Consider the following 16339-nt stretch of genomic DNA (forward strand, 5'->3'; position numbering starts at 1 on the left):
ATGCTGTGCTGGATAATGTAGTTAAAGGGAATCTGTCACCTCCTGGCACTTATCTGACCTACTAATATGGGCATACAAGTGATCAAAATGTAAATCTATTCCTACCTGTATGCCTCATATTAGAGGTCTTGTTGCTGTGAAATTTCATTTTATTCCTTCATTTCACTGATGCCTTCCCGACCCCAGGCCCGTAAGAGATTCCCGCCTCCTGTGTTCATTATAATGTCTCCCCCCTCCCCTGCACGTCAGTGCCCTGTGACATGCAGTTGCTTTGCCGGAATCCTGCGCACTGCACTCTTTACACAAGGCGCACTTCTTCCTCCCTTTTATATATGTATACACTTATATATATCCACATGGTTCCTAACGATGACTATGCAGGGAGAAAGTGGTGAAAGAACTTTAGTGTTGCGCACGCCGGAGGTCACTGGAGTGGAGGTGACAGTGACTGACCTGCGCACAAGATCTCTGCTGTACAATGACCATAGACGGGAGGAAGAAGTGTGCCTTGTGTAAAAAGTGAAGTGCGCAGGCATGGGATTTCGGCACTGCAACTGCACGTCACAGGGCACTGACGTGCATGGGAGGGGGGAGACATTATAATGAACACAGGAGGCTGGGATCTCTTATGGGCCCAGGGTCTGGAAGGCATCAGTGACATGAAGGAATAAAATGAAGTTTCACAGCAACAAGACCTCTAATATGGGGCATACAGGTAGGAATAGGTTTACATTTCTATCACCTGTATGTCCTTATTAGTAGGTCAGATAAGTCCCAGGGGGTGACAGATTCCCTTTAAATGTCTTTATAGTAGAAGAATATGTGTTGTGCCAGAAATGCAATTTTCAGCCATTGCATGTTGGCTTTCATTTTAGGAGGTTATTACACAGGACTACACCCGAAATCATCCACAGCAACTGCACCCTCAAATGCCAGCACAGATTTATTATGCTGGATGTCCAGTACTAGACCTAAGGCAGAATCCCGGTGATAACGTCCATCAGCAACAGGAACAGAGTCAGGCAGCAAGGATATCTCCTGGGAACAATACCGACAAAAGGTAGGTGTCATCTGATGATGATCTGAGCTGGTACCAGAGACCAGCAGTTAGACAATGTGAGATATTGGCCATACATAATGAGCTTGTATCCAGCCATGATAGCATCACCTCCTTATACATGTCTAGCTATGTCCCTTTAAATAGAATTGCAGGTTGTCCATGACATAGGCATTGACTTCTAAGCCTGTTTTTTTGCCAGAACTGTAGTATTTCCCATGAAACCTATAACTAGATCCTACAAGTGTAGTTCAATCTCATGTGTGCAGTACATGAACCTGAGCTTCATTGATCCATAGATCACCAGATCAAAACAAAGCATCTACGCTGAGTGGCTCAGAAGACGGTATCGACCCAATTTCTCCACCAGAGGGCATGGGACAACCAGAGTATTCTAGAAGCTCTACATATACCACATTATATAGAGAGGGAGAGCAAACAGAACCAAGGTAATGCACTCTCACAGCATGCCAGACTACTTTTCCATCAGTATCCAGTCATACTTTCCCTTCAGATTGCTTTTCCAACTGCTTTTTGACGAGAACGTCTGCGACTAATCGAGTTGTTGAGTTGGTAGTAGAGTAGTAGCCACTAAGATTGGATTTTAGAGCTGAAACTAATATCTTTTAGCAGAGTCTGTGTTAGCCCTTCTGCTAGGACATTAGGCATTTTGTTTGCATGATCCCCCGATTAACAAATAAAGGATGAGTTTCTCTTTCTTGTCTGAAGCTTTTTTTGCCCCTTTTTCCAAGCCGAACATCACAATTTACTGAAATATTGCACCAAAAGCGATCAGAGGATTAACAACCACAAACTATGGAAGTCCATCATAGAAGTCTTATGGATCACGTGTGACAAGAGCTCCAGCTTTAAGGAGCGCTCTCCATTTAATGTCCCTGTATAAACTGGAGAGGGGAGACTGGTGTATTAACAGGAGGATTTAATGAAGAAGGTGCAGTTTTGGGAAAACAATGTTATTCCATAATCTAGAAAAAATGTATTAATGGCTGATTTAATAAGCAGGAGCGCTGCCTGTATAACAGCCAAGGAATAGTAAGAGCACAAGGAATAGACTATGTAAAACATTACAAATCTTAGTTGGATATAAATTCTTCCAACAGACGTCTCTCGCTCTTGTCTCCATCTTTCCATTTTCTATGGACTCACACGTGAACAACCTGTTCTGTTTCCTTCCACTGTCATAATGATGATCTCTACATAACATTTCTCTTCTAATTCTTTTAGTTTCTGAAAAAAAATGTACATGCGTTGTGAAAATATATATATGTAAAGTTTACCTAAGTATGTGAACCTTAGCAACCATCTTTGTTCTCCACATCTTACTGAAATCAAATGCTACAATTTTACATATACAGGTTCAATGCAGACTTATGTGCAGAAGGTTATTAAAGTTGTCCCGGAGAAAATAAATAGGATAACTGCATGGAATTTGTTGAGATAAATCAAGCCCCCTGAGAGAGCGCATTAAGGGTCTTTTCACACGGAGTTTTATTATACGGATTCAGCACCAAAATCAACATAAAGAAAACCCGCTTCAAATCTGCTTGTAACAAGCTTCCTGTTCATCCGAATAAGAAAACCCATGTATCGTTCACATGTGGCTTTTTTTTTTTTTACATGCATTTTCAAAAGCGTGGTAGAAAAAAACATAATGTCAATTCTTTAGTGCGTTTTTGGTGCAGTTTTTATCATGTCATTTTGCGCTGTTTTTGCTGAGGTTTTTACAGCAGCATCAACAGACCAAAAGCACTCTATTGTTACATCCCCATATGGTAAATAAAAAAACATGGAAAAATAAAAACATCAAAAGCTCCATGTTCTTATAAAACTGCACCAAAAAAAACAAAAACACGTTTCCTCTAGAAAAAGATTTTAGATGTGGTGTTTTCAACCAGAAAAAAATGCACAACACATAAAACTGTGTGAACATATCCCTGTGGCAAAATTCACATCAAAAACCCCACACCAAATCTGGTTGCAACAATCTTCCCATTCATTAGACTGAGAAAACATACCCGTAGTTCATGCCGCTTATTATTAAATGCATTTTCTAAAGCGTGGTAGAAAAAAATCTTGTAAATTCTTTGGCACTTTTTACATGTGTAAATCGCAGCAAATTGCGCTTTTTATCATACACACTCTATTGCTACAACCCCATATTGTAATAAAAAAAGCCACACTGAATAAAACCATCAAAGGTCTAGTTGCAAAACCATTTCCATTCATTTGAATGAGAATATGAGCATTAGTGCACATGATGCTGTTTTTTTACAGTGTTACAAAAAGTTTCATGTCATTTTTCTTTGGCACATTGTTTTTCTGTGACTTGCATGTGGACACATATTTTGCATCAGTTTTGTGGGGTTTTTTTTCATGTGTTTATTGGTGAGATCTTTCTGGTGGAATCACACCAAAATCAAGACCTAGTGCTATACCTCATATTGTAATTAAAATGCATCAAAATCTAGGCTGACAAAAAGCCTCAAAACAGGGTGAAAAAATGTGTTCCCACAAAACTGCACCAAAATCCACGTCTTTTAGAAATGGTCTTAGATATGGCTTTTTCAGCCAGAGCAATCTATATAAAAAAAAAAACTGATTTGTGAGCATACATACTCCTGAGGAATGAATGGGGTGAGGTGAGGAAGAAAGCATGCCTCCCAGGGAACACCTCTGTGCACTGAACTTGCAGGCCCACCAGCAGGAATGTCAGAGAAATCAGCGCTTAAAATGCAAAGAAGCAGTACAAGATTCAGTCACAAACACAGTGCCATAAGAGCCTCCCAAGGTATAGACAACCAAAAATGATGTACATGACAATAGGGGCAAATACCCTTTAAATTAAGAACCGCTTCTGGTGTTCTCAAATGTTTTTGTAACCCAAGTGTCATGCCTTTGCAGATTGGTTTGCTACACTGGTGATGCACTGTTATAAAACACCTTATAATACAGTTGATATTTACATGTTATTAGACGTAGAAGACGACATTATTGGGTACAACGGGCAGGGGCAGAATATATATGTCTAAAACTGCTGTGTCCACCATAGAGAGAATAGAGAACTATATCTCATGGATCAAAATCTTCTACACTTTATCGCAAAAAGTCATTGTTGGCTCTGGTGTGCTGTGGTCTCATCGCTATGTTTCCATTATGCTTCACTTATATTTCCGTACATTATAACCAAGAGACCCTGCAGTTGTGGCCTCTGCGAACCGTATAGCTATACTATTGGTGTACTTGGATAACCGCATTTCTACGTAACTAACATACTCGAAAAATGACCTGATAGTGGCATATTCTAGATTAATAATATAGATCTAATTGTCATATATGAAGATTCTCTAGATTTTGTTAGCCATATTTAGCATTTGGGGCTATTTAGATCACCGGCTTGCAGCATGTGTGCGGTGTGTAACACATGCAGAATTGGAGAATCTTTCCCATGACAAACCAGTGGAATGATCAGGGAACCCCTAAATTATTGATGCCCTAAATGTGTGGAAGGTAAATCTTGGGTTAGGTCAGTGAGAGTTTAGTGCGATGGGACAGTACGATGAAAAGATGTACACTAAAAACATAGTGCACAAAATGGCTCCCTGTACATTTGGTAGCATCTGTGCCTGGAATTGCAGCTCAGTCTCCTTCACTTGAGCTGAAGAGAAATGCAGTATCTGGCAGTCATTACAACTATACGGAGCTGTGACTGCAGCCATTGTCCCTTCAGTCTGCTGATCGGTACAGGCGCCAAGAGTCCCATGTACTATGCTTTATCAATAGACAACCCCTTTTAGTGAATCTAGCACCAGATTTTGGTCACCTAATCTGTTAATCTGAGAGCATCAGGATATAGAGATAGAGACCCTGATTCCAGCGATGTGTCACTGGGCTGATTTGCTGTAATTTAGAAAAAAATAACCAGTTTTATCAGCAGAAGATTATCATTAGAGGAATAGTAACCAAGATGCAAGGTAGTCCTCCATATTCACAAGCTCTGTATAACCCCCACCCCCACCATTGATGGCTTTTTGCCTATGCACAGTGTACACAGAAAGCTGTCAATCAGTGGTGTGGGTGGAGTTATAAAGAGCTGAGCATTCAGAGAACTGAGATTTGTTGCAGATAAAACAGTGATTTTATCAACTGCAACAAGCAGTAAAGTAAGTGATAAATCGCTGGAATCAGGGTCTCTGCCCCAACATTATGCTGATCTCAGATCAGGTAGCAAAAACCTGGTGACCTATTCCCTTTAACAAACTGCTAGTGATGTCATATTCTATTCAGCCTGAAGTATGTAAATTATGGGGAGGAAGGACAAGAAGAGTAAAAAAAGGTCTAATACTTTATGGTAGTTGGATTTTGAGAAGTATACATATTACCCTGGTTCTGGTGTTCCAAGTATGGGATTATATACTTATGTACTCAAACCCTGTAACCACCTTAGAAAATGTGAAGTACTCTAGAGGATGACTTTAATGAGCTCTCACATAGTGTATAATTCTTTAAAATACATGTAAAGCTCAGGGCAATATATAGACTTTCAGGTTAACATTTTAGCATGAACTCGATAATTTATCCTTTTTTCAGATTCCATGTTGCATATTTTATAGAGTTGCTTTTTTCCATTTGAGACACTGTAACGTCCTTGAATATTGTTTTTTCCCAAATAAATTATATATGTCTTTACTTTCCACAGGATGGGTTCGAAATCTCCAGGGAACAACTCACAACCCCCAGCGTTCTTCAGTAAGCTGACTGAGAGCACCTCTGCTATGGTTAAATCCAAGAAACAGGAGATCATTAAAAAGCTTAGTACAACCAACAGGAATGAGCCAGAGTATAGTAAGAGTTTCCATGTTTTTTTCACAAGGAGGAATTGGAATGGGAATTGGGGGATGGTGGTCACCTTGTGCTATTCTGGAACTTACAGCAAGTCATAACCGGCCTGGATGATCCTTTGGTCCAGGGTTCGATGATCAGAGATTTATACGTTTTACACTTAAGGATGTATAAAAATATAGGGGGGCTCACTCCTAATAGCATCCATAGACCTCGTACATGTGCAGAGAGGACGCTGTCTACAATCTGAGGGGTCTATGTATAAAGGGCACTAGCAAATTGGTTTGTACTTGCAAAAATCTGTCCATCTAGTGACATAGAGCAGACATACCTAGATGGTGATGGATCATTTTTATAGGAATAGCTTAGTTCCTTACGTCCTGAAATAACTGTCTATGGCCACAAATCTATCAAGGGGTTCCCAAACATCGAATTAAGCATTGTGAGCTATTAGAGGAGGACTGTGGAGCGGAGCGGCCATGTGGAGTGCCAGGCACATCTATATCTTGGAAGTCTATTGATTTTAATGGGCACCATGTAACTATTAATTTCCCCATTGTTGACCCTGCAAGAGAATCAAATATTTGCTGCCTGGTTCCCTTACATCGCAGGGGGTTAAAGGGTCCTTTATAATAAAATTATCAAATTCTGTTTGATGTGGAAAAAACTAGAAATCTGGGTGACTTCAAAATGAAAAGGAATGACTTTTAGTGTTCATGTGTGAAATATTTCCACTTAAGAATCTGTGTGATCCGTGTCTTCTTGCCCTCTAGTGTGTATTACTCGGTGTGCAGGTGTTTCGGACATGCACGTTATTACCGTTTGCTGCATTTCTATCTCATTTATTTCTGCAGATCATTTAAAGGCCTATCCAGTTATGTTCTTTTAATTAATACATGCTTGATGCATCAAAGTAACAAAGCACAAGTAATGAAAGTCAAGAGTCCATGTCTTTTCTTTTACTGGGTAGCAGACAAGACTATACTGTCCACCAAAACAACAGAAACTAGACAGAACCAAAACTAAATCATGGCAAATGGCATTTTGCATGAGCAATATCCCACTCACTAGCACATTAATAGAAAGGTACCTACAGCTTTCCGTAAAAATTACAGATCAGAAGATTACATACTGTAATGGCAACATAAAACCTCCTAAGGGTGTGTACACATGGAGTCTTTTTTCTGGGTTTTTGGAGCTAAAACTGAGCAGAATCTTACGTTTTTGAGGTTGCTTTGGAGAGTTTTGGCTCTAAAAACTCAGCAAAAAGACTCCATATGCACATGCCATAAGAGTCGCTTCACTCCCATTGTTTTTAAGAAAAAGCTCTGTCTCTTATTGTGTTTTTTTTCTATATTTTTTTTAATAAAAATACTGGGCAGATGGGGTTAGCAATAGCAGTATGTCTGCTTTTTTCATGTTTCATAGGCTTCTGTATAGGATTGAAACAGTCTTGTGAAAAATGTCAGAATAAACAAAAATCACCACCAAAAATACTCTTGTGAAAACATGAAAATGATGGCTTTTTTTAAAAGGCTAAAGAAGGTATAAACGTGTATGAATGAAGCCTAGGTAAAGGCCCCCCCCATACACGTTAGACTAATGTCAGCCAAACTGCCGATATCTATGGGTTTGGCCATTAATCTAGTGTGATAGAGGTGTCACTCAACTGGTGGTCAAGGGAGATGTCGATCAGGCATGTCTGATTTCAGACTACTAATTACATTATTCTCTAGGAGATGAGCGTTAAGACATACTGGAGAAAGCTTACACAATTATCTGAGCAGGCATTTATAGTCTTTACTATTTCATTTGTAGGAGAATAATATTTTTACTCCTGGAAAAGTAAATTCAAATATATTCTTATTTTTTTCTTTATTTTTTTTGTTACATGCGTAGATGGCACCAACATATTCCACAGCACTGTACAGGGATTGGTGACACTCGCATTGGTTCCATTGTGCATTAGAGTCGCAGTATAAGTTCTGTAGTCAGATATTCACCTTTGGACAATTTTCTGCATCTGCTTGCATGGACATAATGCAGTCTTTGAACTTCTCTAGTTGGGCACAAGTATATTTTGCTCAAAAATAGGTGCAGTCCACAGTAAAGTGGTATCCTATAAATCAGCAGTTAACTTAAAGGGAACCTGCCGGCATGTTTCTACACGTAATGGTTTGGCTGTGTAGGCGCTTGTCTCTTTTTCGTGGAGATCCGACGTGCAAGTCATGGGAAAACCCTTCTGGCCTCCATTATATTCGGCTTCTACACTAGATTTCTCGTGATTGGCACATTGGATCTCCATAAAAAAAGGATCATTTTTAATGGGGGGGCGGAGCGTGTACACAGCTATATCGCTGTAGGTGAAAACATGCTGACAGGTTCCCTTCTACTGAGTTATGAAAATAGTTCTAGAATAATCTGTTCCAATAATTGTTCATTGTGGATTTATGTTTTCTTTTTTTCTTGTCAGATGTTGGGCAGCCAGGAACAGAAATATTTAACATGCCAGCCATTACTGGATCAGGTAAAACATTCCTTACTATCTAGTTTATATAAGGTTTATATTCAGTCATGTGTCACCTCGTCGCAGCATTTCACTGGAAACCAATCTTTCTAATTCTTCTGTATTGCCCCTCCCCCACTTTCCCAGGACCAATAGGTTGCAGAACACAGACTGTGCAGGAGAGCTCCAGCAGCAACATAGGGTTGGAGGCCATAATTAGGAAGGCCCTAATGGGTAAATATGATGAGCAGTGGGATGACCGCTCAGCACTCAGTTCCAATGCTTTTAACCCTTTGAATGCCAACGCAAGCCTGCCCTCTGCTATTCCCATAACTGCTGCTGATGGACGGAATGACGACATGCGGTCCTTGCCAGGTCTGCTGCTTTATTTTTCATTTCACACTTTTGCTCTATTCTAATGTGTATTAATTTCTTTTTTTCCTTTCTGCTTCTTGGACTTTTTTTTCTATTTCTCTAATTGTATAATCTCTTTCTCTATTAACCATGTAAAGCTCTGCCTGCATCCTCTTATCTAGCCGTTGATGCTCCTTTCCTTTTTATTAGCTGTAACACGAGAGCAATAATTGTGTGGTTATTCCTGTTTTTATACATACAGCAGACATTTAGTTAAGCTGCAAAGCATGCTCTGGCGTTAACATTGCAAATTGCAGTTTGTGTAGCATGGCCGCTCATTTACATTGCAGTGGCGCCGTTACATTGCACAACTTTAGTACCAACATTGTTTTGTGTTCTTTGGCATAACAGACGAATGCGACATCTGTGCCTAAATGCCAAAATGCAGTATTAATATGAAAATCCAAAGATCAGTAGCACAGAAATATGAGCCCAGTGCAAATCTTATCTTGTGGTCCTACCAACTGCAGTATGACATCTTGATTCCAATGGTTGTTGGACATAGCCTGTGCTGCAGATCTGGTATCTTATGTTCACTATGTAAAATGCAGGATTAGCTCTTCTCTTATCAGCCAGGACGAAATGAATAACAGTTTTTAATGCTGTGAGAAATTCTAATAACATTATTTAAAAAATTGTTGTTTAAGCACTTTGCTAATATTCCTGCCAACGAACATGTCTCCATTATTTGAATAATAGTGTTATCATCATTTGATTAATAAGCCTCCATATATCCATAACTGTTCAAGTGTACCATAGTGACCATTGAAACAAGTAACTTGTTTTGGTCCACTTCAGAAAAGACATTTCTACTTGAGTAGTTGTAGAAGCCTTTTACAATGTTTTAGGGATGTGTATTTCTTTCAGGCAGTGGAGGGAAATCAAAGATTTCCCGACCGAGCAGCCGGAAAGTGAAGTCACCTGCTCCTGGACAGCCTTCAGCAGAAAGACCTCCCTCTGCATCATCGGTTCACTCAGAGGGTGACTCCAACAGGAAAACCCCCTTAGCAAGCAGAGTATGGGAGGAAAGGCCGTCTTCAACAGGTGAGGAAGGACACATGTACAGATGTAGCATTTTTAACACAACATAAATACCTTGATATTGCAAGGTATCTTGATGATGAAAACTGTCTTGACACCTAATTTAATATATTCCATGGCTTGTGCTCTATTAAAAGGGTATTCTCGTGTTCTAAAACTGATACAGTTAAATAGGCAATATAAAAATAAGCAAGTTTGCAATTGACTTGCTTTTTCTATCTGCCGTCATTCTCCTGTTGTGCAAGTTTATATCTTGTGTAGTGATCAGCTTATTTCAAAGGAGCTGGGCCACCAGACCCTGGCTAAGAATTGGCAGTAGTTACATTCGAGGAGAGGAGTTACTTCCTAAGATACCGGTCAGTTATCTCCAGCTCATTGATTTTTGTACAGCAGCTAGCTGCTCACCTTCTTAACTGAGGGGGGGGGAGATCCTATCGAGCTGCTTTTATCAGTCCTGCATAATAATAATCTGCAGGCTCGTATCATCTGCAGTTTCTAGAGCAGTTCTCCTAATCACAGCTCTCACTTTCTTGAGCTGTGTGCTTGTTCAACTGCTCTGTTATCTCTATATACAAATATATTCCATGAAAAAAGGCAGCATTCCAATCTTCCATAAAAAGCTGTGGTTTATTGACACATAGTCAAAAGTGGCAGTGGCAACGTTTCCTTCCTATTGAGGAACTTTCTTTTGCTTGAGAAAGTTCCTCAATAGGAACGAAACGTTGCCACTTTTGACTGTGTCAATAAACCACAGCTTTGTATGGAAGATTGGAGTGCTGCCTCGTCTTCATGGAATATTATTGAGGTTTGGTTCTTCCTGTTAGACTTTGCACCCACGGGTAAATACTGCTGACTTGTGCTGCAACCCTATCTATCTATCTATCTATCTATCTATCTATCTATCTGCATACATACATACACACAAATATATATATATATATACACACACGCACAGTGATAGCCGTGTTGACTGCAGAACAATCACAGAAGAAGAAGGAAACTGACCAGAGTGCTCCCACCTCCCCAGCAGCCAGGAAGTAAGGAGGCTGCAGAGCTGTGAGCTTCTCAAGAGACATCTTTTGAATACCCCTTTTCGTATCAAAGTTGTTGTTTTTTTCATACTATAGTTATCGTGCTGTGTGTTCAGTTAAAAAAATGCTACATCTGTAAATCACTAATGTCCTCTCTTCTCATAAAGCCTTTTTAAAAAGTGTTTTGTTTTGCTAAAGTATTCTTTATTGATCTTTCAAAAAGAAATCTAAAAACATATTTTACATAAAAACATAAGGTGATTTTTATTTTTATAAACACAGTACCACAAATTTCTTTTCCTCTCTTCCCACCTCCCCAAACCTACGAGCTCCATCATCCCCACACTACCTCTTTAACTCTTCTACAGAAAAAATATTATTTATGCGACACAGGAAAAGGTAGAAAGTCTAGAAGAAAGATAACTTTGAGTTCATAGATGTGCCATATTGATACTTTGTATGAAAAACACTATAACTACATTTTTCCATTCTACATATATTGGTAACATATTTGATGCATTCTAGCACATATGATACATCCGGGCACATCTCGCTTTTTTGCAATTAAGAGAGAGACAAAAAAAATACTATAAAACCTAGGTTTGAGTCAAAAAATACTAGTTCAAAAACTTTTAATTGCTTTATTCTCTTCTTTTTCTTGCAATTCTGCAAAGCTCTCTAAGATAGACGTACTCAATATACATGTTATTGTACATTCAGTTACTTCACCTATGATTTCAATTGGGTTGCATCAAAAAGGTTATATTTTTAAACACCACCACCAAATTGGATCGATATTTGCATTCAATACACTACACTTTGGGCATTTTGCTCATATTAGCCAAATTTTCCCTCACCATGTAGGAGTAATATATTTTGTATGAAATTTTGAAAAACTGAGTAAATCAATGAGCGAGAATATTAATATATTTATTACATGCACCACAAATGGTCCGCTATTCAATTTCCAAAATAAGACCTATATCACTTTCCCATTTCATTTTGTAGGAGATGGCTCCTTCACCAATTGCCTGCTTCAATTTACTATATATTAATGAATTTACCTTTACCCTTTCAAGCTGTAACTAAACTGATTAATTCAGAACTATTAATACACCAAATGCCTCAGTATAGGTAATACCCCGGACACAAGGAAGTGACTCAACAAATGAATAATAAAATATAATGTTTATTAGATAATAATAAAAATCCATTAAAAGTAAAAAGGTACCTCACAGACTAGGGACGCCGAAAAGTCTAATGTAACATGTAAATAATCCAATATAGTAGACTAAGTTTAGGAAGGATATCTAAGGATTAGTGCCAGATAAACCCATTCCAATTGCTAGCAAATCATATACTTTGTGAAATATATAACCGCATGGTGGCCAAACCAGTAATAGTATGAGTATAAGATAATATAACACACAATGGTCGCACACTGATGTTAGGCACTGCGTCCCTCCACCTCGACGCTTGTTTTGCTCTGCTTCTTCTCTGCTGCAGATCTAACAATTATTTGAATTGTAACTGTACCCTCGCCACTGATTGGCAGCTTTCTGTGTATACTATACGTGGGCAGAAAGCTGCCAATCAGTGGTCGGACGGGGTTATACAGAGCTCATGAATATGGTTCACTACGTAGCAGCAAGCCAAGTAGTCGCCTAAGGATAATGTTCTGCTGATTAAACAGTGATATTATCAAAACTACACTAGGCAACCGAGTAAGTGATACATTACTAGAATCAGGATCTATGTCTCTACATTATGCTGCTCTCATATTAGGTGGCAAAAACAGGTGATAGATTCCATTTAATACAAAACCCCGAACATTGGCCGAACTCTTCAATTGTCTGCATTACATGAATCCGTAATTCCACCATGTTTTTCAGAAATATCAACATTATGCCACCGCACGTACAATGAAATTTTGTCCTCTCTCCCCTTACTCCAAAACCAGAATAGCTGACTGCCGTTTATTTTTATTGCAATAGGTTCTACTACTAGTGCAAAAAGTAAGGGCGAGAGAGGGCACCCCGTCTTTCCTTTTCCAAGGGCAAAACACTGATATCACTCTATTTAACAAAACTTTAGCCCTTTCATGCTCAAAAAGTATCCTAATCCACTTAAAATCTCCATACTGTCAAAGACCTTAGTGACATTCAGAGAGCATATGGAGCAGCTCCACAGGGCCCCCACTCACACTCAATGCACACCCACTATCTGCAAAACACCATCCTGAGACTTCTATACAGTCTCAAGATGAATATATTACTGCAAATATTGTTTCTCCTTCCGAACATCCCCCCAACTTAACCTAGTGTGTACTTACCTGCAGTCAGTAACTTTGCTGACCCTAACCCTACATAGGCTCTGTATACTCATTATGAAATAATTCATAATGAGTCCTGCTCCCTGCATGCAGAGCTGTGCTTGACTGACCGTAAACCCCTTTAACAGTCATTTTATTAAATTTGGATTTTACCTTTCTTATTCATTAAAATGTATTTATTCAGTGGTTCCACACCCATCGCACACTCTTTGAGCTAAAAAAATAAATAACCGCACAATGATGGCGATTTCACAATCTCACTTCTCAAAAGAGGAAGAAAAAAGATCAAATAAAGCGAAATGTTTTTATTTTCAGAACGTTCATTGGATACCAGGAAAGAGTTGCTTGTTCTTTAAATTAAGCTGTGTGAATAAGACTTTAGGACTGATTGCTTGAAAAGTCATTCAGTAATGTGTACGAGATGTTAGAGTTTCATTTCATCGTCTCTCGTGTCATGTGGCAAGGGTTGTCAAATACGGTTTAGAACTTGACCTCCTTTATGATTGCATGTCGTCATGTTTTTGTGATCATTAAGGACCTTTAGGGTCTGTACCATGGTGCTGCCATGTGCACGGGTACTATGTGACAAAGCCATCGTATGCTGCTTCAGTGAGGCACTATTTACTCCTAAAAGATGTCCTGTGGGGTAGAATATGTCCTAATACCTGAAATAATGGATTATATAGAATGCATGATAACTAATCCTCATTGTGCTCCTGTAAAAAATCAAAGAAACAAAAAGGATCCATGGGGACTATGCTATTAGCACCATACATTGCCAATTCCATTTTTGGTTCCCAAAATCAATAGATGTAGAAGACTGTTTTCCCTTGTAGGGTGTTTAATATGTATTTGATTATCTTACTCTTCTATTAACCTTATAACATAATCTAACATTGATGTTCTAATTTATTTTAGGGTCAACACCATTTCCATATAATCCATTAACAATCCGGCTCCCTACCAATCTAGTCGCTGCTCCATCCTCAACAGCCATTCCGCAGAGCAACTCCTCCACCCCGCAGAGGGCACGTGATGAAGAGCCTAAACCACTGCTGTGCTCCCAATATGAGACACTCTCTGACAGCGAGTGAAAGCATCTTTTGTCAATATCGAAACTGGCCATGAAAGGATCCCCGCAGCCAATCCAAACACCTATCAGCAGCCAATGTGATAGAAAGACTGGGAAAAAAGGAAAAGTTTATGAAAAGCCTTAAAATGACTCCCTAATCTTCAATTGAGGGTCCATATGTTTCTTCAGTTTCTGGCACACAACTGCTCGCAACGGAGTAGAACGTCCCAGACCTCGTAGAAGATTGGATTTTTCAGCTCTATACTCAGGGGATATTTCCACCTGGTGCTTTGCTACATTGCATTGGTTTGTTAACAAAGCTGACTTGTAAGCGTGATGACGTATGTCTGTGTACATTGTATATGTATGTACATGTGTTCATATGCACTTAAGATATATACACATTCCAATTTATTGCACACAGACCTAGCAATGCAGAGCAGCTGCATGCATGGCCATTGCAGAACTGTTACCAGTTTGGTTAGGATCCTACCAAAGGTTCCCGTACCATGTGTTTCTTCTCCCTGATGCATCAGTGACAGCACTTAGTATGTCTTTCCCGGCCCTTACCCCTTACTTTTGGAATGGTCTGCTGAAGGATTAGTAGTGTAATGAAGGGGTAACCTTTTGTGCAAACACTGCATGTTCTCTCCATGTTGCTGGTGCACCCCCACTGTACATAGTGTGACCTACACATACATGTACATGTAGGTTAGTCAGTGTCACCCAGTCCTAATGATGCTGACATTTACCCTCAAGTCTTATTTTTTTACATATTTTTTTTTCTTTTACTGCCCATAGGCACCTCAGAGACAAGACTATAAAGGACACAACGGTTTTAAAGTGGAATTTTATTCCTGTGATTGTATTAATGATTGTCAGACAGCATTTTGGGGAGATGGACAACCTCTTCCTAGATAACTGCTTAGCCTGGGAGAGCACTCAGTATCTGTCAGTAAACAGGGTATGCTTTTAATAGCACGTTCTCAAAGTATAGTTCCCTTTGGCGTAAAATAAAAGGGCAGTGTAAGTCTTGGGTTGTTCATATACTTTTTGGTTTCGAGAAGTGTGACGGCACTATCAAGCATATCCGTATAAAGCTCCAGAATGTTTGATCACATCCCGTAGATGGAAATTGGCCTAAATGTTACCAAGACTGGACACCCTGCTAGAAGAAGGGTAGCATCAATCTGTCCTCTTTTCTTCAGTGTGTATTTGCCTATATAGTTTTTTTTTCTTATATACATATATACACACTTGGCTTAGAACAGAGGTATAAGCACCATATTGTCAAACTATAATACTTAAAGGAGCCGCAATAAAATTTTGACAGAATGTCTGCTACAAACATAGAATATATTTAGTGCTCAGTTAAATGAGCAATATTCATATAAAACGTTACAACTCTTCTAATTCTATTCTGGAGCTTAGCACCAAGAGACGGGCAGACACAAAGGACAGAGGCACGTTGTGAAGTGTGATTGTCCCTCCTGCCTCGGGCCGCATAGAACAGTATCGCGGGCCACATGCAGCCCCTAGGGCACATGTTGTGCATGTATGGCTTAGATGCTTAACCTAAAACCTATTCTTACCACTTGCTTACAGCCTTGTATTAATAGGAACTTGGTACATCTGTTGATGTGACTTGAAAATGGACTCTCCAAACCATAGTTTTGGGTGTTATTTTATTTTCTGTAAAGCAAACATGTCATGTATAATAAATTGTTTTTGTTTTTTTTGTTTTGTTTTGTTTTTTTACAAGGAATGATATAGTAACTATATATTGTGAAAAGGAAAATAAATTAAAATATTACATTCCAGATATTACATTACAGACTTCCCCAATATATTTACGATAGGGGTTGGCATTTTCTTGCTAGTGTTGAATGATTCATCTTATTTTTATGTGGACTAACAGTGAAGATGCTGATGCAGCCACACCACTATCGCACAAAGAGAAAAACAAAAATTGCTGATTGTGTGAGAACTGTGTCTGTACAATGCGAGTTATAAAAACGACAGATGT

At 39.1% G+C, this 16339-nt stretch overlaps 1 protein-coding gene across 16 annotated transcripts in view; it reads left to right on the forward strand.

Annotated features, from left to right (window-relative positions):
- NCOR2 (nuclear receptor corepressor 2) overlaps window positions 1-16049 on the forward strand; it is a 475703-nt gene extending 459654 nt beyond the window's left edge. For 11 of the 16 annotated variants that reach the window (XM_073676156.1, XM_073676157.1, XM_073676155.1 and 8 more), the window contains 7 exons: window positions 876-1060; window positions 1357-1506; window positions 5775-5920; window positions 8391-8444; window positions 8571-8798; window positions 9705-9881; window positions 14160-16049. In XM_073676156.1, the coding sequence (XP_073532257.1) occupies window positions 876-1060; window positions 1357-1506; window positions 5775-5920; window positions 8391-8444; window positions 8571-8798; window positions 9705-9881; window positions 14160-14335 (1116 nt within the window). In that variant the 3' untranslated portion in view covers window positions 14336-16049. The remainder of the gene's footprint in view (window positions 1-875; window positions 1061-1356; window positions 1507-5774; window positions 5921-8390; window positions 8445-8570; window positions 8799-9704; window positions 9882-14159) is intronic. The other 5 variants (XM_073676167.1, XM_073676162.1, XM_073676160.1 and 2 more) reach the window with 4 other exon arrangements.
- The last annotated feature ends 290 nt before the right edge of the window (window positions 16050-16339 follow it).

Source organism: Phyllobates terribilis, unplaced genomic scaffold (genome assembly GCF_046119375.1).
Source record: "Phyllobates terribilis strain yellow unplaced genomic scaffold, ASM4611937v1 Scaffold_1__5_contigs__length_1240528914, whole genome shotgun sequence".
NCBI classification, from domain to species: domain Eukaryota; kingdom Metazoa; phylum Chordata; class Amphibia; order Anura; family Dendrobatidae; genus Phyllobates; species Phyllobates terribilis.